The sequence below is a fragment of the Lissotriton helveticus genome, chromosome 4_1 (genome assembly GCF_964261635.1).
Source record: "Lissotriton helveticus chromosome 4_1, aLisHel1.1, whole genome shotgun sequence".
NCBI lineage: Eukaryota > Metazoa > Chordata > Amphibia > Caudata > Salamandridae > Lissotriton > Lissotriton helveticus.
In genome coordinates, this window is record NC_136063.1 from 251,214,353 (window position 1) to 251,237,795 (window position 23,443).

At 49.4% G+C, this 23,443-nt stretch overlaps 1 protein-coding gene across 2 annotated transcripts in view; it reads right to left on the minus strand.

Moving 5' to 3' along the window:
- CCN4 (cellular communication network factor 4) overlaps positions 1 to 18,277 on the minus strand; it is a 205,387-nt gene extending 187,110 nt beyond the window's left edge. Inside the window, exon 1 of one of the 2 annotated variants that reach the window (XM_078686735.1) lies at positions 18,100 to 18,277. In XM_078686735.1, the coding sequence (XP_078542861.1) occupies positions 18,100 to 18,147 (48 nt within the window). In that variant the 5' untranslated portion in view covers positions 18,148 to 18,277. The remainder of the gene's footprint in view (positions 1 to 18,099) is intronic. The other variant, XM_078686736.1, reaches the window with a different exon arrangement.
- Between the last annotated feature and the right edge of the window lie 5,166 nt (positions 18,278 to 23,443).

A 23,443-nucleotide genomic window follows, 5' to 3' on the forward strand; every position in this document is an offset into this window, starting at 1 on the left:
TTTGTGAGTTTCAGCAGATGGAAGGGCAGTATTACCTGAGGAATTAGTGAGTCCAATGGTGGTCCAGTTCACTTGGGAAGAGATGCCATGCTGAGGTTATTTAGGCAGACTTGGTATTGCCCCAAGTTTAGGATTGCAGCAGAAGCAGTGTGTAAACGATGTGTCACATGTCAGCAATTGAATGTAGGGAAAAGAACACCAGTTACAATGAGTCACATTGGGAGGTCTGGGGGCCTTTCAACCGAATGCAATTAGATTTTATTGAGATGCCAAAAGTCAACCGCCTCAGGTATGTTCTGGTGGTTGTATGCATATTTTCCAGATGGGTCGAAGCATACCCTACACGCAGGTGCGATACACTCACAGTAGCAAAGTTGTTGCTTAGAGAGTTGATTCCGCGCTTCGGGGTGCCGACCTCCCTGGAATCAGATAGAGGAACTCATTTCAACAGTGAAGTTGTGAAGATGCTTTGCTCTGCATTGAATATTGATCAGAAGTTGCACTGTAGCTATCGACCAGAAGCTTCAGGTATCGTGGAGCAGATAAATGGGACTCTGAAGTCCAGAATAGCCAAAGTATGTTCATCGACGTCCTTAAGCTGGCCTGATGCTCTGCCTTTGGTGCTCATGAGTATGCGTAGTACGCCAGACAGGAGGACAGGTCTCTCTCAACATGAGGTGTTAATGGGGAGGGCAATGAGACTTCCGTCTGTTCCAACTACAGCTTTGTTGAATATTACAGATGACCTGATCCTGGATTACTGCAAGGGACTGTCTGACGCCATTCATTCTGTGTCTCTTCAGGTGCAGGCTGCTGAAGTTCCATCTTCCAGAGACCTATGTCACGATTTGTGCCCTGGTGATTGGATTCTGGTGAAGAAGCACGTCCGGAAGAACTGCCTAGACGTGCGTTGGAAGGGGCCCTACCAAATAATCCTGACAACGAATACTGCTGTAAAGTGTGGAGGGCTGCCAAACTGGATACATGCCTCGAAGAGTTCCAGCACCCCTAGAAGAAACAGCTCCTCTCACAGATGAAAATCCAGCTGTGGACGACGAACCACTAGAGGGGATCAGTCAAGCTGTGGGGGTGTCGGAAGAAGTTGGGAGCGCTACAGATCCAGAAGAAGAAAGACAGGACGGCAGTGAAACTGAAGTTGCCACTGAAGGAGAAAGTTGCTGTGAATACGGCTCAGACACAGATCAGTACCAGAGTGATCAAGAACCGAGTGTGAGGACAAGAAATAGGAGAACAAGGCGTGGAGAAGCTAGTTGGCCTGAAAGAAAGCAGAGGCCGAGCTTAAAGTCAACTCCAGAGAGAACTCTTGCTCCTATATCTGAAGGCTCGGATCTAGACGAAGGTGCACAAAGACTGGAACAGGAAGGTCCGAGAAGATCGAGGAGAGTGCGAGTGCCCTGCAGAAGATACGCTACTCCTGAGTGGACCTACCTAGCTGCAGATGTCCTGTGCACGAAGATCCGGGAGGGTGAGGGAAGTGCTACTGATCAGTACTGACCCAATCATAACATTGGAAATAGTGTTGTTGATACCAGGAGTGGAGGTCGAAGGGTTGCTGACATTCACTATCCCCAATCCTCCCCTACTGAGCAGGATAAGAGACATGGTTTTAAACGGACTAGAATTTCCGACTTCTTGTTCAATGGGGCCAACACCTGATGAGATCATTCTTCGTTTGGAAATATTGGAATACGTGATCAGAGCTGCCGGAACACGTATAATTCCAGATTGCTAAAGACTTTGTAAATAAACAGATTGAGAGATAACCTAGCGCCAAGTGGAAGAAGAAGAAATTTAGGGACTTCCATTTAGTGGACGGAGAAGGGCTAGGGTTGTCCGTTGCTATAGAACTCAAAGACTGATCTTGCAGAAGGGATTATCAGCTTCCAGGTGTGGTTCGGAAAGGCTGAAGAAGCAAAGAAAAGAGGTTTTGTGTTGTAAAAGAAAATCAGAACTACACTGTCTTGAGAACATGGAGGCTGGCAACCCGAACCGCTTGACAAAATGCATAGTAGGCACACTTTTAGTGGGAGTAATTTGTCTCATAGTTTTAGTAGTTACTATATCATATGTAGTGGGACATAGTAATGAAGAGAAAGCAACAAAGGAAGCAAAAATTGTATCGATACAGAAACCTACTACTACTGCTGGTCAAAAGGGGGACAATACAGAGAAAGATAAAGCTTTACTAGCAGCAGAGACTCGTAGGTTGCATGTGGATGAATCACAGGGAAATTTCAAATCAAATGCATATGCTAAATTGCTTTATGAATATATTGATGCTATGGAGGCGAAAAATTGTTATGTTTGCATGCAATTGCCAGCCTCTGTAGACGAAGGTATTAGATATCATCATCTTCCATTGACTTATGGAATCACATGTAGTTTGTTGCTGAGCATATTTTATGAACGTGATGGGTTTGAGTATTATTTTTCAAATTTTGATGCTGTTTTACCAGAAGTGCCAAACTACAAGCACTTGAACAAGTGGGATTATTATAAGAGTGAAGATAGATTACAGAAATTTTTAATTCCTTGGAAAACGTTGGATACTTCACATGCCCGAAGAAATAATTTGACTTGTAAAGTGTCAGAAATTGAGAAAAAGTTTATAGGGCAGGTGGATGATCGGTATAGGAGACAGAAGATCTTAAAAGCTTCAGGCCAATGGAAAACAAATTGGACCGAGGAAGAAAGGTCACACCAAAGAAAGGGTAGTAATGGTCCAATAGCATTAGATCGAGAGAAAAAGGGGAAACTGTGTATACATAGGGGTGAAACCTATTACGAGAATGTGTTTGTGGGAGAAGTAAGTTGTGAACATGCTTTTCAATTAGAATATTATAACAAGGACTTCTTGAAGGAAATGCAGGGGATCCCAAATGTATATTTTGTTTGTGGAAAAAATGCATATGTGAAACAACCGGATAATTGGTATGGATCATGTTATTTGGCAATTGTCTTCCCCAAAATATACCATGCTGAGGATTTGGAAATTATAGAGAGAGGAACTCAAGCTAGAGGAAGAAGGGATGTACACTATGAGGAGGTAGTTGGAGACGTATTTGGTGCTATGTTTCCTCTTTTAGGGATAGCACTGAATGATGTCAAGATTAGGAGATTGGCAACAGTTGTAGATAGGTTGTCCGCTAGTACTGCTAGATCATTAATGCTGGTGGAGGGAGAGATGCAATCGAGAAGGGCAATGGTTCTTCAGAACCGACTTGCTCTAGACGTTCTGTTAGCCAAAGAGGGAGGAGTCTGAGGGCTCTAGAGCTGATGAAACGAGGGAATACTGCAACGAGTTCAGTTTGACTCAGTTCATACCTCAGGGATGGTGTTGTGATGGTGATGACTACTAAAAGTCATCAAAGGGGGGACTGAGAGAGCGCAAATTGGGAAAAAATATAGAAGTGCACCATATTTACAAGCACGTTGCATTAGTTTAGTAATGATTATATAAGAGTGTCGAATTTATAGAGTGAAAATATATAAGAGTGTTAAATTAAAATAGAATGCATATATCAGTGTGAAAAGCTAATGTAGAAATGTTAGAATGATGTTGAAGTTCCATGTTATGTGGCTGTTGTAGAGGGGAGTGTGATGCTGCTAAACGTAGAAATGTGTAGGCCACATGGCAGTTCACAGAGAAATGAAAGGTGCTGTTACACTCTCATACGATGTGGATTTTAATGTTGTTATAATTCAAGGTATTATTGATCATAGAACTGAAATATATGTTTTATAGAAGTGTTTCATATAACCATTGTGTGTAATAAGTTAGAATACTGTTTAGACTAAGAAATTAAAGGTTTGCAGAGTGCACAGGCCCGTTTCATGTAATTCTAATAGGCCTGAATAGAGAAAGTAATTTCTTTATATCTGCATGTGCTAGTTAAAGGAAGGTCATGTTAAGCATAAATTGCGGAGCCTGCTCGAAGGGTTTACGACTTAGAAGATACGGTGGAGGCTGGAATTTGGGGCCCACAGTACAAGTGTCTGTTTGCAGGTGCGAGGAGGTTCCAATCAAGAGAGTGATGAATAGACTTTTGTTCAGGGAGCCAGGCACAGGCCTGGAGGAGGCTTCAGGAATTTCCTGGGGGGTACCGTCCTGCCGGAGAAGAGTCTGAGAAGCAAGGTCACCACGCTAACGATGGGCCCAGAGGAGTATCAGCATGGAAAATGCCAGAACCGACACCACGTGAGGGGCGTCTCTAAGGGGCGTCTCTATTGTAAATGTTATTTTGTATTAGGGACAGCACCCCTGGGTGGAGTTAGAGCAGATGGTCTGAGGAACCTAAGAGAGCGGATGGGTAGGCAGATAGGTTAACTGCGAGACATCGATTCACAACTAAGACTAAGGGAAGTGTGTGATCTTCTTTGGAAGTCACCACGGCTGACACCTTTTTAGGTTAAAGATTTTGCTAAGTAGGGATGTCACTTAGTCTAGTGTGGGGACAGTCTAACCTGAATTTTTCCTTTCTATAAATGACTCACAAGTTACAACTTGTGTCTATTCTTGCAACTCTGATGATTCTAGAATTGGTTTTGGTAATATTCTTCTGCCGACTAAGAGCATTTAGAAAATTCATGTTTGTATTGATACCCGTATATCTTTTAAACCTTATTTTGAGATGTTTGTATCTTCAGTTAGCTTTGGCTTTATAATAAACTTTTAAAACTTATTCGTAGTAGGTGGTTCTTTAGAGTGGTGTAAGTCCTTAACTGTTTGACCTAGTAGTGGATTGCCCTTTACTCTATGACAGGTACCAACGGTTTAGTCGACCTGAGTTGGGATCTAGATCTATAACAATAGACCAGAAATCCCGCGTTAACAAGATCTCTCCAAGTTCCTGGGTTATCTTTGACCCTTTCACTCACCCTCAAACTCATGCCCCATTTATGTCTCTTGCCGCTCCAATTCTCCTCTTTAGGTGCCTCACATCTTTACCAGCTCTCCAAAAGTAAGGGTTTCGATCACTTCCTCCATATTTTATTTCCTCCATATTTGTTGTGAATAATTAGACTTAAAATTGTTTCAATTCTGAAAATACGAGACTGTAAATGACATGTTGTTTAGGTCTGTAGAAAGGATAGTGATCTTCAGTGTTGCAATCACTCCAGTTTTTCCATTCACATTGCTCTCCTCTGTAGCCTCTCTGTTAGACACATCCATTGCTTCTCCCATCTTTCAGAATTGTCCATCTGCATATTTCACACCTTATCTCGTTCCTGCAAACTTTTTTGACCTCTTTTCATTCTCTTCTGCATGTACTTCCTTGCATCTCCTTCACTTCACCAGCCGCAAAACACACAACACACACCCTCACCTGTAAACACTGCATTTTCACTTATTTTCGTACTATAAATAATATGATAGTGGTGTACCTACTGCACACACTTTTGCCTAGAATCACAATTGGCACATATGAACATTGCTGTGTGTGGTTTGCAGAGAGGCATCTGATTGGATGAGAATGCATTCTGAACTCTTTTATGACCCAATGACAGTCACTGGGAGACAATCACACTACCTCTAGCATCAACTGCAGAGATCTCAAATGTGCTGCGTTACCACCAACAAGCAACCATGTACACAGTACACACTATTAAAGAATAACATGCTGCTGGGTGTAAAGATAACTACAGAAAGTCAACATTCTGGATAATGAAATAGTCTTGGGAAAGTAAATTAACCTCTTCCATGCTGATGACGAGCTCAGCTCGTCATGCAGCACGGTGGCGCTGTGCTGATGACGAGCTGAGCTCGTCACGGCCTCCGTGGAACACCCACGCGGGGATAATTCCCCCGCTGTGCTGGGCATTCTATTGAGCGGGCGGGGCCATGACGAGCTCAGCTCGTCATCAGCACAGCGCCACCGTGCTGCATGACGAGCCGAGCTCGTCATCAGCACCGCGCGCGGCCCCCGTCCCCCCGCGCCCTGGGGGAATGAGCCCCGCGGCGATGGGGTTAGGTTAAACATGTAAAATGTAAATAGAAGATACCTATCTGAAATAGTTTTTGCTGAACTTAGCCCTTTCCGCTGGGCCATCCCAGATGTTCGCCTTCCTTTGCTGAACCTGTTTGTGTTTGCTTTTACGGCTCTGCACACTTTACTCCTGCTAACCAGTGGTAAAGTGCTGGTGCTCTGCCTTCTAAACATGGTAAATTGTTTAGATACCAGATTGAGCTAATGAATTTACTTATAAGACCATAGTAAATGGTACTACATGTACCGAGGGTCTGTAAGTTAACTACTACTATGGGCTGCAGCACTTGATGTGCCTCCCTATCTGCCCACCTCTAAAGTAGCCCTACAAAACAGGTCTACGGGACTGCCCATGCAGCCAGTGAGTTCTTTTTCAAAACATCCATTACAACTGGGCAAATAAATATTTTGCCAGGTCGAAACCTTCCTTTTTATTGGCTTGTAGGGCAGGGTGCAGGGAATTCAAAAGGTAGAGCAGGTGTACTTAAGTTTTACATGCCCGGAAGAAAAAACTCCTATTTATTTAATTTTATTTATTTATAAAGTTTTATATAGTGCAAACTTGATCCCAAAGGATATCAGAGCGCTTTACAATTTGAGGCAAAGGTAACAAATAAGAACATTAGTCTAACATGGGGAATCTAAAGCTGTTTTTCATTATTCCAAGGCCTGCTCTCCCGTAGACTAACTCTGAGTTATCTTATAATACTTAATAGCCAATAACTTCAGTTTGGGAGCAGATGGAGAAATATTACTTACACTCATATGAATTGTAATTTGGAATTAACGTTAATGGTAAATTGGTATTCTGAAAATACAATGTTTAGAAAGTTAACACAGGAAGATGATGGATGGAGCACTGAAACTATTCAGACACTAATTCCCAGTCACAGATATGGGTTGAATCCATTATCGTTCTTCAGCTCACTTCGCCACCCCAGTTCAGATCCAGCCATATGCAAATCAGTCTTGACTCTATTCCTCATGGGAATGGTCCATCCCGAACTGCAAAGCTGGGTCTTCCCTGGACCGGAAACAAGCATCCTGGGACCAGTTTCAGCGTAACACTCCTCATTCGCCAAGCTAGCTTAACTCCAGTGGCAAAGTGAGCAAGCGACCCACGTCTGGTCATACCCTGGCAACTTACGGCAAACACAAGAAGATGATGTACAGAGTGCTGAAACTTTTCAGACATTCAGCCCCAGTCACAGATCTGGGTTGAATCCATCATAGTTCTTTAGCTCACTTCGCCACCCCAGTGCAGACCCAGCCATAAGCAAATCCGTCTTAATCTATTCCTCGAGGGAATGGTCCAGCCCGCACTGCCACGCCAGGTTTTCCCTGGCCCGGAAACATGCATCCTGGGTCCGGTTTCAGGGTAACACCCCTCTTCAACCAGGCTAGCTTGAATCCAGTGGCAAAGTGAGCAAGAGACCCATAACTGGGCATACCCTGCCAACTTAGGGTGAACAAAGCGTACACAAGAAGGTGATGCACGGAGTGCAGAAACTTGACAGACACTCAACCCCAGTTACAGCTATGGATTGAATCCATCATCGTTCTTTAGCTCACTTTCCCACCCCAGTTCAGACCCATCTATATGCAAATCAGTCTTGACCCTATTCCTCATGGGATTAGTCCGCCCGAACTGCTAAGCCAGGTCTTCTCAGGACCAGAAACAAGCATCCAGGGACCGCTTTCAGGGTAACACCCCTCATCAGCCATTTAGAAAGTTGGGGCCTGAACCAAATGTGACTTTCTGCCCGTGTCCAGGGTCACATGAATATTAATGGCTCCCCTGCAGCATGAGGTGTGTATTTTTTCTAGACAGGGGACTAAAGGGGCTTGGGTGTGGGAAGGGTGCTCTTCTTCTGAACAGGATGGCCAGAGCGTTGTACGCAGATTGTCTGGAGCTTCAAACGGTAGCCTGAGGGTCATAGCCATCCCCTTCCTGACTTCAAGAGAGGCCAGCCCTGCCACTGGCAATTGAAGCCCACGCCTGGCCCTGCCTGCCCCTTGTTCACCTAGACAGATTGGAGCCAAACTTAAAGGGAAAAGAAAAGAATTGACCAGAACTGGTTTAGGGGGTGAGTCCCACACACAAGCCAGCATTAGGCATAAAAGTAGCACCTTCAGAACCTCTTATCAGAATACTCCTGGCGCTGTGGAGATACAGAAGACAGGCTGCCCTGCTGCCTGAAGAAGGAAGACTTGATCTGCTTGCCTTGAACCCAGGACCCCAGAAGTGACTCCAAGGGTCAGTTAGCTGATCTCCTGTTTGAGGTACTGGGACACAACAAGCTTCCAGAGGCCTTATCTACTACTGCCCTGCTGACCAGCACCAACTGGACCTGCCTGGACATTGGTTTTGGCCTCTGCTGGAGTGATTCCTGACACCCAAAAGGTGCTTTCCCAGGTCCTGGATCCTTCGCTGGTGTCAGAGTGTACTTTTCTAACCTGCAAACTGGAGTCCATGTGAAAATTTAGAGTTTCTGAACTCTTTGCATCGAAAAGAACCATTCCCTGTCTCATCACAAATGCGACAAGGCCTTACAATCAATCAATCAATCAATCAATCAATCAATCAGAGCATTTATATAGCGCACTACTCACCCGGAGGGTCTCAAGGCGCTGGCGGGAGGGGGTCCGCTACTGCTCGAACAGCCAGGTCTTGAGCTGCTTCCTGAAGGCGAGGTGGTCCTGGGTCAGGCGGAGGTGGGTCGGAAGGGAGTTCCAAGTCTTGGCGGCCAGGTAGGAGAAGGACCTTCCTCCTGTGGTGGCTCTTCGGATGCGGGGGACGGCGGCGAGGGCGTGGCTGGTCGATCGAAGCTGGCGTTTGGGAGCGTAGAAGTTGAGGCGGCTGTTGAGGTATCCTGGTCCTTGGTTGTGTAGGGCTTTGTGTGCGTGGGTGAGGAGCCGGAAGGTGATTCTCTTGTTGACCGGGAGCCAGTGTAGGTCTCTCAGGTGTCCGGAGATGTGGCTGCGGCGGGGGATGTCCAGGATGAGTCGTGCTGAGGTGTTCTGGATCCGCTGGAGTCTCTTCTGGAGTTTGGCGGTGGTTCCGGCGTAGAGGGAGTTGCCGTAGTCCAGACGGCTGGTGACGAGGGCCTGGGTGACCGTCTTCCTGGTCTCGGTGGGGATCCATCGGAAGATCTTGCGTAGCATGCGCAGGATGTTGAAGCACGACGAGGAGACGGCGTTGACTTGTCTGGTCATGGAGAGGGAGGAGTCCAGGATGAAGCCCAGGTTGCGTGCGTGGTCTGTTGGTTTGGGTGCGCTGCCCAGGGCGGGGGGCCACCAGGAGTCGTCCCAGGCGGAGGGTGAGGATCCCAGGATGAGGACTTCCGTCTTGTCCGAGTTCAGTTTCAGGCGGCTGTTCGACATCCATTTGGCTACGTCTGTCATCCCTTCGTGCAGGTTGGCTCTGGCGGTGGCGGGGTCGTTAGTGAGGGAGAGGATCAGCTGGGTGTCGTCGGCGTAGGAGATGATGTTCAGGTTGTGCTGGCGTGCGATGGCTGCGAGGGGGCTCATGTAGACGTTGAAGAGTGTTGGGCTGAGCGAGGAGCCTTGAGGAACGCCGCAGATGACTTTGGTGGCCTCCGATCTGAACGGGGGAGGCGGACTCTCTGTGTCCTTCCGGCGAGAAAGGAGGTGATCCACTCCAGTGTCTTCTCCTGGATTCCGACGTTGCTGAGGCGCTGTACTAGGGTACGGTGGCAGACAGTGTCGAAGGCTGCGGAGAGGTCCAGGAGGATGAGGGCCGCTGTTTCTCCGTTGTCGAGCAGGGCTCAGATGTCATCGGTAGCTGCGATCAGGGCGGTCTCGGTGCTGTGGTTGGCCCGGAAGCCAGACTGCGAGAGGTCGAGGGAACCGTTCGTCTCGAGGAAGGCGGCCAGGTGCTTGTTGACGGTCTTCTCGATGACTTTGGCCGGAAACGGGAGCAGCGAGATGGGGCGGTAGTTCTTGAGGTCGGTTGGGTCTGCTGATGGTTTCTTGAGTAGAGCGCTGAGTTCGGCGTGCTTCCAGCTCTCCGGGAAGGTGGCGATGTCGAAGGAGGTGTTGATGATGTCCCGCAGGTGGGGTGCGATGACAGCGTCGGCCTTGTTGAAGACGTGGTGAGGGCAGGGGTCTGTCGGAGATCCGGAGTGGATGGAGTTCATCGTGCGGATGGTGTCTTCGGTGCTGATCGGGGTCCAGGCGCGGAGGGTGGTGGTGGGGGGCGGTGGTTTGGTCGTGGCGTGCGTCGGTTGAGTGCTGAAGCTGTTGTGTATGTCCGCGATCTTGTTGTGGAAGTAGGAGGCGAGGGAGTTGCAGAGGTCTTGCAAAGGGGTGATGTCGTTGTTTCCGGCGTTGGGGTTGGAGAGCTCTTTCACGATGTTGAAGAGTTCCTTGCTGTTGTGTGCGTTGTTGTCCAGTCGTTCCTTGAATGCGGTTTTCTTGGTGGCGTGGATCAGCTGGTGGTGTTTTCGGGTGGCGAGCTTGAGGGCAGTCATGTTGTCCGGTGTTGGGTCTCTGCGCCAGGTTTTCTCGAGTGCTCTGCAGTTCTTCTTGGAGCTCTTGAGTTCGTCGTTAAACCATGGGGCTTTCTTGCTGTCGGGTCTGCTCGGCGGGGTCTTCAGCGGGGCGAGGTCGTCTGCGCAGTCGCTGATCCATTTCGTGAGGTTGGTGGCTGCTTGGCTGGGGTTTGTTGTGCTGGTGGGAGGGTTCTTGCTCAGGGAAGTAGCGAGCTGGTCTGCAGTGATCTTGTTCCAGCTTCTGCGGGGAGCCTGTTGCTGGTGATGATGGAGCGTGGTCCTTCTGAAGCTGAAGTGGACGCAGCTGTGGTCCGTCCAGTGGAGTCCCGTGGCGTGGCTGAAGGCGATGTCCTTGCTGGAAGAGAAGATCGGGTCGAGTGTGTGTCCGGCGTAGTGGGTGGGCGTGGTCACCAGTTGCTTGAGTCCGAGGTTGGCGAGGTTGTCCAGCAGGGTGGTGGTGTTGCGGTCGTTGTTGTTCTCCAGGTGGAAGTTGAGGTCCCCGAGGAGGATGTAGTCGGCGGAGGGGAGGGCGTGTGGGCTGATGAAGTCGGCGATGTCCTCGCTGAATTGTGTGCGTGGTCCCGGGGGTCTGTAGATGAGGGTGCCTCTGAGGGTGATCTTGGGGTTGACGTGGATCTGGAAGTGCAGGTGTTCGGCGGGTGCGAGGGTGTCGTCGGTGTTGGTCGTGATGCGGATGGTGTTCCTGTGGATTATGGCGATGCCTCCTCCAGTCTGGTTGATGCGGTCCCTCCGGATGATCTTGTAGCCGTCTGGGAGGGCGATGGCGATGTCGGGCGCTGAGGAGGCGTTCATCCAGGTTTCCGTGAGGAAGGCGACGTCTGGGTCTGTGGTGTCGAGCAGGTTCCAGAGCTCGACGGCGTGTCTGTGGACGGAGCGGGTGTTGAGCAGGATGCACTTCAGGTGGGTGCTGCTGGAGTTCGGCTTGGTGGGTGCTGATGTGGCGTGGGTCCGGTTGCAGGAGAACTTGCAGGAGTGGCAGCTGAAGGGTCCGTGGGTGCGTCTCGGTGTGGCTCGGTGGCAGCCCGGGGTTCGGCCGGTGTTGAGTGCGTTGAGTTCGGTGGCGTCGTAGGTCCGTCGGGTCGGCTTCCGGCGGTGGGGGCCAGGGGTCCTGGCACTGGGCGCGGTCCAGGCGCAGACGGGCGTAGACGGGCTTACCTTTGGCGCACCTTCGGCGCTCAATCGGTGCTCCCGCTGCGCGCGTCCGCTGCGCGCGTCCGCTGCGCGGTCGCTCTGGGGGCGTCATAAGAAGGGAGCCGGGAGGGAGGGTCCGCTGGGAGGCGGGGAGCGCATGGGCCAATCGGCAAGCGGGGGGGCGGCAGGAAAAAACGGCGGCTTGGTGGGCGGCCCTGCGGCGGCTGGGGCGCCGGATCGGCGGCTGGCAGGCAGCAGGTAGAGGTAGGCAGGCAGAGCAGGCGGGGAGCGTGGGGGCGACCAGGCCGTGGAGGGCGCAGTGGTCGCCCTCCAAGTCCAATGCGAGCTCTGCATCCAGCTGCCAGCTTGACCTTTGCAGCTACAGACTCTAAATTTAATCCATACAGTGCTCTTTGTGACAACAGCCTCACGTTTGCCATCAACACGAAGCTCCAACCAGTTATTAACTCTTTCTGCCAACAATGATCTCCTCATAGTCCCCCACCAACGCAAAGCCCAGACTGAGGCTCGTCGCGTGGAACTGGACTAAGTTAGAAGGTAACTTTCCATCTGGATGAACCTGGTCCCTGTGTCCAGCCCACACTTCTTCGGGGTCACCTAAACTTTTCACTTTTACCAGGTCTTGCGCAACCAGATAACCGCGATTGGCACTTTGTGTTTCTTGGCGCTATTTTTACTTAAAACTTACAAAATCCATAACTCTGATTTTAGTGATTTGATTTTTGTCATTTTTGTGCCATTTTATTTACTAATTTTTTCTCTATTTTTCAAAATTTGTTTGGGTTCCTTCTTGGATTGTGTTTTCTCTTTATTACTGTTTGAGTGTTGCATAAATACTTTAGACAATGCCTCTAACTTAAGCCTGACTGCTTTTGTGCCAAACTACCAGAGAGTCAAGCACAAGTTTATTTAGTGACTTTTGTAGTTCACACAGACAGGGTTTGTGTTCACTGTTTGAATGGGGCTCTCACCCCTCTCAGCTAATAAATCAATTTCTTACAGTTTGTTCTAATGGTATGTCAAGCCATTGTTCAGAAATTCAACAATATTTTTCCCTGTAAAGTTAAGGACAGAATATAGAGCCCGGTAAGTACCCCTTTCAATGCCAGCTTTCAAATATTGCCAGATCTCAGACCTGGAGGGACCCCCCCACCCTACTTAATCCCCTAACATCACTCCTTTTGGTGTCAAGCACTTAATTTTCATGATCAGAATATGATCCAGATTAAGAGGGAAAAAGACAGGGAAGGGAAAAGGGAGCTAGGAAAATAGTGACAAGGTGAGAAAGCAGGAAAGAAAAAGAACCTACCATAGTAAGATAAAGCAATGTATAAGGTGGTGTGGGAACAAAACATGAGGTAGAATTAAGATTAGGCAAACTTTATACTCTACAACTGCAACATCTTGCAGCACTGGAAATGGGCTCCTAAGAAACACTATGGGCCCTTGTGCTTATATCTTTTATTAACCAAGAAATGGCACCATGTATGATGCCTGTCGGTGTTGTGAAATACAAAAGATACCTGAACATTTCCACAGATCTTGAAGATATGTTGTCAATTGGTATAGCCTTAAACAACAAAATCAGACACTCATATCTCAATGAATACTCCATCAATAGATGAATTTGCCAGAGCACAATACCCTGTAACAACAAGGTGATCAGACTCTGTCTTCGGTAGTAACCTGGCATCCAGAGAGTAATTCACCAATGCGCAGACAGTTCCGTGAGGCCATACCAGTGGTGCAATGTGCCCTATAGATGGCAACATATGATTACATAAATTTGCACCTTACCTGGCATAATTTACTGACATTTGCACACACCCACCAGTGAAGAAAGAACATTGGCATCAACAGACTGATGCATAGAAATCAGGGCCTCATTTACAATATTTTGACGCAGCGCAGCAAACTTTCCTGCTGCGCTGCCGCTGTGTCAAAATAAAAGGGCAGGAATGCGTTGTATCTACAAGATAGGGCAACAAATGATGGACAGAATGCTAAATGATTCAAACATTCACCCTCAGTCAAGAGATCTGGTGTCACTCCACCATTCTCTTGCTCACTACACCACCCCAGTTTGGACCCAGCCATATTCAAATCAGTCTTGACCCTGCTCCTCATGGGAACAATTCAGCCTGAACTGCCAAGCCAGGTCCTCCCTGGACCGGAAACAAGTAGCCTGGGACTAGTTTCTGGGTAACACCCCTCATCAGTCAGGCTACGCTGGATCCAGTAGCACAGTGAGCAAGGGACCCATGTCTGGGCATACCCTTCCCACTTAGGCTGAAAAGTGCTGAAGCAACAAATGATAGATGGAATGAAGAATGATTCAAACATTCATCCCCAGTCAAGAGATCTGGGTTAAATCCATTGTATTTTTGCTCACTACGCCACCCCAATTTTGACCCAGCCATATGCAAATCAGTGGCTGAGATGTATTTTTGTAGCATGCCTGTGCTTCACAAAGCAGTCAATAATAAAGTAACACAAAAGGTGTAATTCAAAAGTTCATGCTCACTCCTGAGTGATTGTCTTAGAGCTATTGACAGACTACATGTTCCCATCACTGCCTATCTCAATGGTACTCATTGTATTAACCTATTAAAATACACCAGCACATTTGAAACTAGGATCGTGGGTAAAACATAATTAATTTATTTCTATCGAACTCAAAGCACACTAAGTTATCTCTGATAGGTAGGGTTACCATATTTTGAAAGCAAAACCCAGGACAGGTCAGACATAAAAGTAGGACTAAAGCCTTTTGTATTACTTTTATTTCTGACCTCTCCCAGTTTTTGTGAAGCCGTGTGTGTGTGCGCGCGTGTATGTATATATATATATATATATGTGTGTGTGTTTGTGTATGTGTATATATATGTATAGAGTGTGTATGTGTATATACATGTATAGCTATATATGTATAAATATATATATATATATATATATATATATATATATATATATATATATATATAATGTGTTTGTGTGTGTGGTGTGCGCGCGCTCTGTCTTCCCTCTCTACAAGGACGCAGCTGAACTCCTCTTGTGCTGCCTAAAAGAAACAGATATATTAACATAATTTCAGACTTTAGAGGCACTTGTTGAAAGGAGAGCTTGCAGACTGACTCGATTGATCATTGTTCCAAACACCGGTCCATTGATTGAAAAGGAAGAAAACCGTCGGGACAGTCCTCTGATAACCCAATGTGTGGGAAATCCGGGGGTCTGGTAACCCTTCGGATAGGCAGTTGTACCGAACAAGTGAATTGGCACAGTGTGGAGAAGTGTGGCTCAATGGAGAAGTGTGGTTCAATGTTTAGAGCGGCAGACCCAGATGCAGAGGTCTGGCCCGGACCAGGGTTCAATTCCCGCCTCATCGGGTCTTGGGCTCAATTTCCCCGTCCTGATACTTCTTGCCTCGGTGCCTATTCTAAGCATGGGTCCCACTCAGCAACTCTGGGCAATAGCTTGCTTAATCTCCACAAGGGCCACAACAGCGCTGGGATGCCTGGCTTCACCTTGGGGGTGCCCAGGAGTGGGCACTTCACAGGAAAAGGCCAGGAAGGGTTCCACAGTGGTATGTGTACAGCGCCTTGAGACGCCTTCGGGGGTGATACGTGCGATACATTTACATTTTACATTTAGTGTATGAATGGCATACGGCGGTGCGGTTCCCGCCCGTGTGAGGTATGTTACAGAAAAGTCGCTGCAGCAATAGCTCAACCCACTGAATAATCATTTTATTTTTCACTGTGGCCGCACTGATTAGAGCACACAATCTGCACTTCAGAACAGACACACGGTGCAGTGTAGAAGGCATTAGTGGTCAGGGGGGTAATTCGAGCTTCCCGTAGGCACTGCGCTGCTTTAGATAAGGACCATTACACTACGCACATTCATTTTTAGGCATAGGAAGATGAAAAAATGTGCCCGGAATCACAGGATGTTGATCCGACGCCGGGAATCGAACCGAGCGTCGCTGGTTCCCCAATTCCTAAATCGTTAGCTCCGACAGGGTGGCACCCCTAGCGGCTCTCCTCACAGAGCCGCTGGGGGTGCCACCCTGTGCCACCCGATATTAGCTCCCTTCACTGTGAAGCCGACGTCACAAGTTTTCAGCTTTTGTTTGCAGCCTCTATACAGCGATTTCCATTAAAGCATCGGAGGCAGACTGGGAATCTTTTTTGAGGCGGTAGTAGAAGTGTCTCAGAGCCAGTGGTGGGCACAAAACTTCGCCCCAAGGTCCGTCCCCTCCTTTCACTCCGTGAAAAATGTTTAGAAGTTGGCAGGTCGAGATGAAGTCTTTGTGGTAGCTCGGTGGGATACCTCGGTGGTTCGGGGCCAGCTGCTGATAACTTCCTGTGACCTGGCGAAACCGTTGGTAAAGATGACCCCTCTGTTGCTGAGAACCTGCCTAATATGAGCTAGTGGGCAGCTCTAACTGACGTCCGCGTTCAATATGTATGTTTACTGTTAATTTTACACACCCACTGACTCTATGGCGCCACTCGCACCTGGAGTTCGCACCTGCAAACATGGGACAAGCGAGAATTGTACCAGGCTCATGGCTGGCACGCCTGGTCGGTTTGAGAGCAGTCTACATGAAATCCCTAAAGAAATCCTATTCAAGTATCAAGTCCACTGTGTACAGTACCCCCCCAACACTCGATGGGGGTCTCTCTGTACAAAGAGCAGTGTTCCGTCTTCCATGCACACACCTTCCTGGCGTGGGCGAACACGTCATTTATTTTGTTCCGCGTTTGTTCGAATCCAGAACAATGAGAGCGCTTTCTAGACAATGATCCCCGCGAGGCTGTCCTGCCAATGTCAGTGTAGGTGCTGTTAGATGTGCCGTGTCCCTGCCAGGCTAGGTGCCAGAGACTGATATCCTCAGGTCAGGCTATGTACCGGAGGTACCACAAACCTGCCTCGCTAGTTGTCAGAGGCTGCCATGCGCAGGCCAGCCTAAGTGCCAGATGTACCATGTCCCTGCCACACTAGGTGCCAGAGTGCCATGATGAGGTCAGGCTATGTGCCAGATGTATCATGTACCTGCCACGCTAGGTGCCAAAGGCTGCCATGCTCATGCCAGGCTGGTGCTAGAGGCACCCTGCCCATGCCACACTAGGTGCCAGAGGCTGTCAGGCTCAGGCCAGGCTTGCTAGGTGTTAGCGGTACCTTGCCTTGAGTAGTCTGTGTGCCAGAGGTTGTCATGCCCTAGCCAAGGAGGGTATCAAAGGTTGCCATGCTCAGCTCAGGCTATGTATTATCGATACCTTGCCAGGAGTAGGCTGAATGCCAAAAGTTGTCATTCCTTGGCTAGGGGGTGTGACAGAAACAGCCGGGTTCCACCTTTGGCAGTGGCCCTTGCAGGTCGCGTGCCATAGGTGATGGTGCCAGGCTGCCCGGGGGCTCCCGACTTAGGTTACGCCGGGTGGCAGAGATCCTGTGCTCCTGTCTGGCTGTGTGCCAGCGTGCCAGCGTTACAGTGCCCATGCCTGACTGGGTGCAAAGACTGCAGTGCCCGGGGTTCGCTCAGTGCCAGATGCAGCCGCGCACGGAGCACCTGCCGTGCCCAGTGCAGACTGGATGCCCTGCTGAAGGCGGCTGTAATGAAGGCGAACAGGGTACCCGAGGCTGCCGTGACCACGTCAGGACATGCTCCGGGCCGGCATAGGTGTAGAGTCTGTGCCCCCAGCTGAGCGCTACCCGACACTTCAGTACAGGCATTTGGCACGGGCTTCCGTGCCCAGTAAGCACTGGTGGCAGAGCATGCCAGCCCTCCAGGACAGAATGAGTGGCTTCTGTGGCAGCCACGCCCCTGCCTCCTTGTCGGTGCCCGGAACGGGCATTGTGCCAGGGGCTCTCGTGCCCAGAGCGCAGAGGGGGTGGACAGTGACCCCGTGCTGAGTCCGCCGGCGCATCTGTCAAGCTGTGCTCCCAGTATACCTCTCTCTCCTCCCTTGCCCCCCCCCCCACTCCAGTCACTGCAGCTGCTGCCACGTGTGTCGTGTCTCACGCAGCCACTCACTCCAGCCTGTGCCCTTTCCACAAAAAATGAGCATTGAAAACACCTACTTTCCCATTCAAATAACACCCTTCGCTGCGTAGCCTCTGGAAACACCATTACCAATCTGCCGAGCACAGAGTCGTGGCGCGCGCCCCTCACGCTGCACACTCAGCAGTAATTAACTTTTCAGACTGTCTGGAACAAAAGTTGCATCGGGTCAAGCACGTACCTCTAACTTCACACATCAATACACACATGAATGCAATTAATGCAGCACTGCCCGAGGTCCCACTTCTGGAAGTGCACCGACCTGCCCTCTCTGTGTGAACATTGACAGCATCCTCACCCCATGCCCCCACCCCTTTCCCGTGCACCCCTCACTCACCTGGCAGAAACTGTGTGCTGCTAGGACCCAGGGCAGAAGCCACCTCATCCCTGTCAGCCGGGGCTAGATACATTGATTGGACCCAGAATGGCACCCTTGTTTTAAAATCCAAAAATGCACCACTTAAGAGAGTTTCCAGCAATCCCAGCCTGGCAGGTCCCGGCACCCAGCTCTGTCCTTTCCCCGGCTCTTTAGGGTTTTATTAAAGGCGGGTCTGACGTCAGGCAGAGGGACAGGCCCTGCATTTTTTCTCCAAGGAAACTTTTTTTCCTGCCTTGAACTTGCGTTTTTTCTTCCCACCTCCACTATTCTCTGTAATGATGCGTCTAAGGATTCTTAAAGGGAAAGTAGCCGTGCACACATTCTGCGGTGCACCGGGCCATCACTCGAGCGTGGCTTGCAGCGCTGCAGGGCAACACTTTTCACTTCTCACAGCTCTGCTGCTGACATGGAACACGAGTGAACTCTGCGGCAGGAATGCCTCGTAGAAAGATCAGATGGCGTAGCACTCTAATACGCCAAGTCTTAACAACTAGTTCAGATAAGATGTTTTCAAATTAAAACACTTTGCTTATTTTAAAATTTGTTTTATATATTTTAAATTTGAATTCTAGCGATTTGGCGTGAAACATTCTACACCTCATTTCCCGTCTTTGCAGAGGAGAAAACCGATTGCACATTTATTGCACAGTTTTTGCAGAAAATCGAGGAGCTGGGATTCAGTGATCTGCCCAAGATAAGAGTGTTTGCTGAGGTGGGTGTAGCCACAATTATAACAAGTAGGTGGATTTCTCCCCATCTTGCCCAGGTCCCGCTTGGACCGAGTGCAGGCAAAATGTGTTAGTGCAATTACACACCTTGTCAGGGTCACTTCAAGGGCATCCTGGAGACCTTCGCTTCACAGGGGACTGCAGAGACAAAGGACACCACCAGGGCACAAGTCCTAAAAAAATGAAGTGGGGGGACTAACCTAGTTAGGCAGTATGCAAGTGACATCATGGCGCACAACATCACGGTGGTGTGGTTGAAGGAGACATGGGGGCTTGTGGAGAAGATGGGGTCCAGCATGTGTCCAGCAGCGTGGGTGGGTGTCGTCACGAGCTGTTTGAGTCTGAGGTTGGCGAGGTTGTCGTTCAGGGCGGTGGAGTTGGCGTAGTTGTTGTTCTCGAGGTGAAAGTTCAGGTCCCCGAGGAGGATGTAGTCCGTGGAGGCGAGGGCGTGGGTGCTGACGAGGTCGGCGATGGTGTCGCTGAACTGTGGTCGTGGTCCGGGAGGTCTGTAGACGAGTGTTCCTCTGAGGGTGGTGTTGGGGTCGGTGTGGATCTGGAAGTGCATGTGCTCGGCGGTGGTGAGGGTGTCGTCGGTGTTGGTCGAGATTTTGATGGTGTCTTTGTGGATGATGGCGATTCCCCCTCCCACTCCTTTGGTGTGGTCTCTGCCGGAGATCTTGTAGCTGTGTGGGATGGCTATGGCGATGTCTGGTGGTGAGGTGGCGTTCAGCCAGGTCTCCGTCAGGAAGGGGACGTCGGGGGCGGTGGAGTCTAGGAGGTCCCAGAGTTCGATGGCGTATTTGCGAGCGGAGCGAGTGTTGAGGAGGATGCAGCGGAGCTTTCTTATTTAGTATGCTACAATAACCCTATTAAATAATCTAACAAAGAGGGAGCAAAGACTGATGAAACCTCTCTAAGTCGTCATGGGATATTTTACAGTGCACAGGTAATTGTGCTTTTTTGCAATATGACTATATTTCATGTATTATCAAGAATGCTCACCAAGGGCATTCAAGGCAACAATGTTGTTTATTCAGTGCCATCCTTATCTATCCTAAATGGCATGGCCCATATTACGGCATTGATCAGTATAGCATGCTTCATCAGAGCGCGTCCTACTGCTAGGCCTATCTCTCCCATAGGAGAAAATTGGAGCCTGTCCCATTACATTTTATAAGTGCAATATACAAATGGGAAGAGCTAACCAGTTAATGTCTGGTGTCTCTGGAGTGACAATTCAAAATCCTAACTTATGGTGAAGTCGGGGTTTAAATTGCAATTCTGAAAATGGCACTTTCAGAGAGTTGGCATTTTCCTGTCTTATCCATTTAGTGCCTGTAGACTGCCTCTGGTAACACGACTCGGTGTAGCTGACAGTTGGGCTTTGTGTATTCCTTTTTGTATTCCTCCTCGACAGCCACACACAATAGGAAGCTTAGGTGTGCCTGGATGGGCCATCACTGGCAGGATGTGAGGAAGAAGCTGGGAACAGCCCACTTAAACTTAAATAGACTGTGTCCTGCCGCCACACAAAGTGCTGCATACCCCCTTTAGTTAGTCGGGAGCCAGAAAAGGGAAGACTAGATGCCTGGGGACTTCAAAAGGAAACCTCTAGACGCATCTCCTCTGCTGCATGGTGCAAACCCGAGCAGAACCAATGCATTGTTGCTGCTCCATGGACTGGACCCATAGCAAAGACCCGCAGAGCATCATAGTTCTTCGGAACCGCCACATCACCTGACTGCACTACGCATCCTAGGCATAGGCGCTTGCAGCCTCAATGACGACATCGGACCCTGCATCACAGCCTCGCAGCTCTTCGGAATTGACGTATCACCCCAACTGTGCGCTGCTTCCTCGATGCTGGACTTTGCATTGCAAGCCCAATCAACAGGATTCTCAACGACGACGCAGATACTTGCATCGAAGCCTCTCCACATCTCGGAAATGATGCACTGTTTCGGCTGTGCAATGTATCTTTGACATGGATTCACACAACGTTCTTCAAGCCAGGTTTAAACGTACTTTGATCAGTGGGCCTAAAGGAGTCCCTCTAGCCAGGCCGTGCTCGATAGTGGTCGCCCTGAACATGTGACTTTCTCTTGGTCCGGTGCAACCAGATATCCACAGTTGGCCTCTTATGCTTTTTGGGCGCTATTTTCGCTTAAATATTTAAAACTGACTATCTGGTAGACAGGGGGCAAATCACGTTGCTGGTACTACTTGATCTGACAGCAGCTTTCGACACCTTGTCTCCCTCCATCCTGGTTTCCAGGCTGGGGGAGATGGGTGTTGGGGGCACTGCCCTCAGACTCCTGGCCTCCTTTCTCCAACAAAGGGAGCAGAGAGTCAAATTGGGCGACTTCCTGTCTACTTCCACTCCTGTGCAATGTGGGGTCCCTCAGGGATCTTCTTTAAGTCCCACTCTGTTCAATCTCTATGTGGCCCCACTTGCTAAGGTAGTGAGATCCTATGGTTTCGATGTGTTGTCCTATGCTGACGACACCCAAATCATGGTCTCCCTCACCCAGTCGGTGAAAGACTCTGCCCTCAATTTTAAAACCTGTATGGAGGCAGTTTCCCACTGGATGGTGCAAAATTGAAGGAGAAAAATGCTCGAGACAAGATGGCGGCGGCTCCCTAGACCGGTGTGAGTCGCCCTATGACCAGTGCCTCATTCTATGGGCTAGGAGGTGCTCCACAGGAATGGGACCGTCATAGCGCAAAGAGATGTGTTACAGTAAAGAACGAGTTTGAAAAACCGCGTGGTGAACGCTAAGAACTCAAAGATACCATCACCTGTGGGATGGCGGATACAGATAATGCTAGGAACCTACCCGACAGAAACAGCCGATCCTTCATCTGCAACAGGGTGGTCCCGCTCACATCTGCATCTGGTGGCCTCGGTTCTCGGTTTTGCGGTGCTGAGACTTTTTTTGCGGCTCCGAACGTCCAAGGAACTTGTCGGTGACTCTGCTGGTTTCACTGAACAGATGGCCCCAAAAAATGCAGCGGCGATTGCAGCCGCTTACAAAACTCGAGCGGCTAAACAGGCTCTCCGCGACCTCAAGCTGGCGGCAAGACGCGCCGGGGGCTCGTTGACAGATGAAACAATCGGCCCCGACGGTGTGCAATTGCAGACAAACCAGAAGCAATCTAGGGAGGCAAAAACACCTGCCACACCGGGACCGGGCCCCTCGGTGGTAGATCTACTACGAAAAACACCTGCTGGCCCCGCTTCTGCAGTTGATCTTCCCTCCCCTCTCGCTCACCACGCAACAAGCGGGACGCTGATTGCAGCGGACCGGCTCCCGCTGCCTCCACAACTCTCATCACTGTGAATTTGCCGTCGGCTCCCCCGGCAGCCTCAGCATCAGCCTTTGATACGAGAGCCTCAAGAGAAGCTGACCCAGACGACCCAGCCGTGCTAATACAGGTGTCTGCAGACACCCGGAAGGATGGGGCGCCAAAGGGCATTTCAGGAATGTCTGGCACAGCAATATTTCCAACAACCCCAATAACTCAAGCAACGCCAGCAGCTGAGCACGGGCCAGCTTAGGGAGACCAGGAACGGATCCAGAAGGAAGGTAGGCCTGCAGTTGATTCACACCAAGCACAGGCTACTGTCACACCTACCCTCCCTAATACCATATCTTCTTTGAGCCTCACTACCACAGAACTACGTCCAATGCAGCTCCAAACGAGTACTTTGCCCCCCGAAGAGACTGTCTCTCCTGGCCTGATTGATGAGGATGAGGATGCCAACTCACTGCAGCATTTAGCAACCTTCATCCAGAACCAGGCACATAAAGAATCGTTAACGGCACTAGACAATGAGCAGGTTATAGCAGCCCCTTTGCAGGCTACAGCAGCCCCTTTGTCCGATCTTAAGGGGGGGACGGGCATAGCCTCGGATACAGACAAGGAAACGTTTTTTACCATCTCTGAGGGGCCTGAAGATCCCAGTTGGTCTCATGACCTGGATACAAACTCAGATTCCTACTCCTTCTCTGATCTCCACACTGGGTCTAACATTAGCTCACAGGACAGTGATCCTGACGCTGCCTTAGGCGCATCCAGAGATGGGAGGCATACAGTGCTAAGAAAGAAAAAGATCCATCATGGCGCCGCTGGTTTAATGAGGGACTACTCTCCAGCAGTGGCTTCTAGCTTGCAGGATCCCCCCTCTAGAGTCCATATCGAAGGTACTTCCTCTATTGAGCAGCAAAATGCCACTCTAACATCTGTTATGGACACGGTGCTTCAAGCGATAGCTTCCCATAGAGAACAGACTTCAAAAGATGGGCGTAGGGCTCAACAAGCACTACCCAAGGTTCAAGGCGTAGTGCGTAAACTCTCCAAGTCAGTTGCAGCCTCTAACATAAGATTGATCGATATGGAGGATCGCATAGTAATTAATGTAGCCGAAGCCACTGTTGTTAAGGAGCAAGTAGATGCTCATGATGCAGAACTTAAGGACGTAAAATGGAAACTGGAGGAAATGGAAAATCGTATGCGTCGTAATAACCTCCGAATACTGGGCATTCCAGAAAAAATAGAGGGGGATAATATAC